Source organism: Atta colombica, unplaced genomic scaffold (genome assembly GCF_001594045.1).
Source record: "Atta colombica isolate Treedump-2 unplaced genomic scaffold, Acol1.0 scaffold92, whole genome shotgun sequence".
Taxonomy (NCBI): Eukaryota; Metazoa; Arthropoda; class Insecta; order Hymenoptera; family Formicidae; genus Atta; species Atta colombica.
In genome coordinates this window covers 1,288,755-1,291,733 of record NW_017259586.1, presented here as the reverse complement: position 1 = coordinate 1,291,733, position 2,979 = coordinate 1,288,755, and the positions used below count along the sequence as shown (strand labels likewise).

Genomic DNA, 2,979 nt, shown 5'->3' with positions numbered 1-2,979 from the left:
TATATCATCGATAAATAACAGAGTTAAATGTCTAGCTATTTTATTGAATCCTCACTCGTTATTTTTTATAACTTTATATTACCTCAACAAATAATTTTATCTTAATATTTTCATATTTAATCTCGGTAATATAAAGATTTAGGACGCAGGAATGCAAAAAATCCGGATTCGACTCCCGACCGAGGTAATATTTTTTGCAATAAGAATTAATTATTTACAAATTCTAATATGTCTTTCAGCATTATTAAGATCGTTCGAAGATGCGAAAAAGCATTAAAATTATTAAATTGCTAGATAATTCAATTCGTGATATTATAGTATTTTAGAATTAGCGTTTTAAAGACTAAAAAATCATTTCGATGCACGTTTCAAAAGACTACATATGTAGTATATAAATTCACACAGAATTATAGAATCATTTAAGATCCAGCTAGACCGTTTAAAGCATTGATTATTATAGTTTGTGTTATTTTCATTTGTATTATAACAATTTTCTTCTTTATTATTAAAGATAAACAGTTTATCTCCTCAAAAACTTTGCAACATAAACGTACATACTGACGTTAGGTTCTACAAATGTGGAGAATGTGATAAAGCGTTTAAAAAAAAAGGGAATTTGCGCGAACATGAGAAAATCCATAAAGGTGAAAAACCTTATCAATGTGATCTTTGTGAAAAAGTATTTAAGTGAGTATTTAAGAATGACAAAAATTAGAGAAATTATTTAGTAATTCGATGTCTATGCTTAAATTAATTGATAACAAATGATAAATGTTGCTACGGTCATTTTGTAGTTCCAAATCCTCTCTAAAAAGGCATATAGAGGCTAAACATTGCATTGATATAAATTACAAATGTACCATGTGTGAGAAAATTTACAAAACTCAGGACCATTTGCGTTATCATATAAACACGATTCATTCCCAAAGACAGTATAAATGTGACCAATGTCAATCTACATTCGCCTATCCTAGCTACTTAAAACGACACATAAAAATACATACAGGCGAGAAACCGTATGTCTGCGAGGTACGTGCTACAAAATTATTATTAGTATATTTTTTCTAATTATTTCTCATTTGACTGTTTATTTTTACCTTTCCGTAATCATAAATGTTTTGTATTTTAGATTTGTGGCAAAGCTTTCCTTAGAAAATATGACAAAGACAAACACAGTTTTATACATTGAAATAAAAAGCCGATGAGTATTCAATATGTAATAAGTTTGAATTTTTAAGTTTGAATGTACGTGTTGACCATTATTTTTGTATGTATATTACTCATATATATGTACTATTATAAGTCAGGAAACATGAATTATATTAAAGCAACTTATTGTAGAGCATTAGTAATTTGTTGTTATCTCGATTATTGAATCATTGCCATAATAATCTTACAAAGTTCTACGTAAAAATATAAATATGGATCTCTTAATATAAATATGGATAGACCATTCCGAAGAGGCAGTACCGTTTGTTTATATTTGCCGACAGTTGATTTGTGCACAAAAATTATTTTCACGATTGTCTACATGCACTATTTTCTGCTTTAAAAATGCAAATTTTCTGTTTTAAAAACACAAATCATAATCTTATATAGTTCATATGCATGTAGGCGATCGATCTGTAAGCAACATGAAAAAAATATTTTGCTGTTTCAGTTAGAATTATATTATATAGCTGTTTTTTGTATCTGATAGAATATTATTGTACGCATAGAATCATACGCATAGAATTTATAACAAATCTAAATTTTATCTGTATCATCTATATGATTAGATGCAATACATATTTAATATCGCAGTATTTGCTAGAAATTTATCTATTTTAGCTATTTTTTGTACTTACAAGAGAAACACCAAATGACAGTGTAGAGTTGATGCGCTTTTTACAAGCAATTTTGGATCGAAAAAAAACAATATATATCCGACCGTTGGTCCATAGTTTTGAAGAAATTGGTTTTTTAAATAATTATTGTAATAATTTGATAAATATAATAATGTACTATGTATATAGAAAAATATTAATATCTTTATAAATTTTATTTTATTTTATCGAATGTTAAAGATAAAATTATACCTGGGTGAATGATTCTGAATCTCGAATGATGATTTTGAACGTAGCAAGTAGACCGCGTGCCAGTCGAAATTTCGCTTACTTCGGTAAGCATTCGATTCATTCGCACGCGCAACGATTCTTTGAACTGAAGAAATAGTTCAATAAAATTTATCAGTATGGGAAACGATAGAAATGTTCATGATGAAATGGCATATAATAGAGTGGAAAATGCGATTATTGTTGAGCAAAACAAAACAACGTCTCTTAAAAATATAACTGATTGGCTAAAAATTTTGTGATTAAATCTTATACAAACTACAACTGGCTGAAAAAGTAGAAATTTCCAAAAATTATAATTAATCCACATCTAGTTCTTGAGTCTAATTGTGGATCATAATGCAATTTTAACATATTAAACTTTATTTAAAATTAGTGACAGTCAAAAATCAATACTAAATAAAAATAAATTAATGAAAGTTAAACGTTTGGCAATAAATTACAGTTAAATTATAAATAGTAACACTTTTTGTATAGACATTTGTATATTATTTTATATTCTATTTTGATACTTAAAACAAATAAACCTTTTGTGATGGCATCATTGTAAGATTTGACAAGTTTTTAATTTCCATGAAATTTAATGCTACTTACTATCTATTATAAAAATGTATATCTACTACAAAAGCCATAAGATAATTCGTATGATATTACACTTTGAATTTCTAAAGATACGTAACCTAGTACATTTAATTAATTAACGACATTAATAGAATGTGTGAACGCTGTTTTTAATAAATTAAATTCAATTGACATTTGGAAATAAATGCTAAAGAATTTTGTGATATGTAGCATTTAATGGAAGATACTATAATTATTTAAATAAAAGGAATTAGTACCTGATTTATATCTAGTGGTTTTATCC

General features: G+C 26.7%; 1 protein-coding gene across 1 annotated transcript in view; it reads left to right on the top strand.

Annotated features, from left to right (window-relative positions):
* Window positions 1-2,979, top strand: part of LOC108693578 (gastrula zinc finger protein XlCGF71.1-like) — a 7,972-nt gene continuing 4,993 nt past the window's right edge. Inside the window, 4 exon segments of the mRNA XM_018202599.1 lie at window positions 1-184; window positions 512-687; window positions 795-1,029; window positions 1,130-1,136. Of these exon segments, the coding sequence (XP_018058088.1) occupies window positions 152-184; window positions 512-687; window positions 795-1,029; window positions 1,130-1,136 (451 nt within the window). The 5' untranslated portion in view covers window positions 1-151.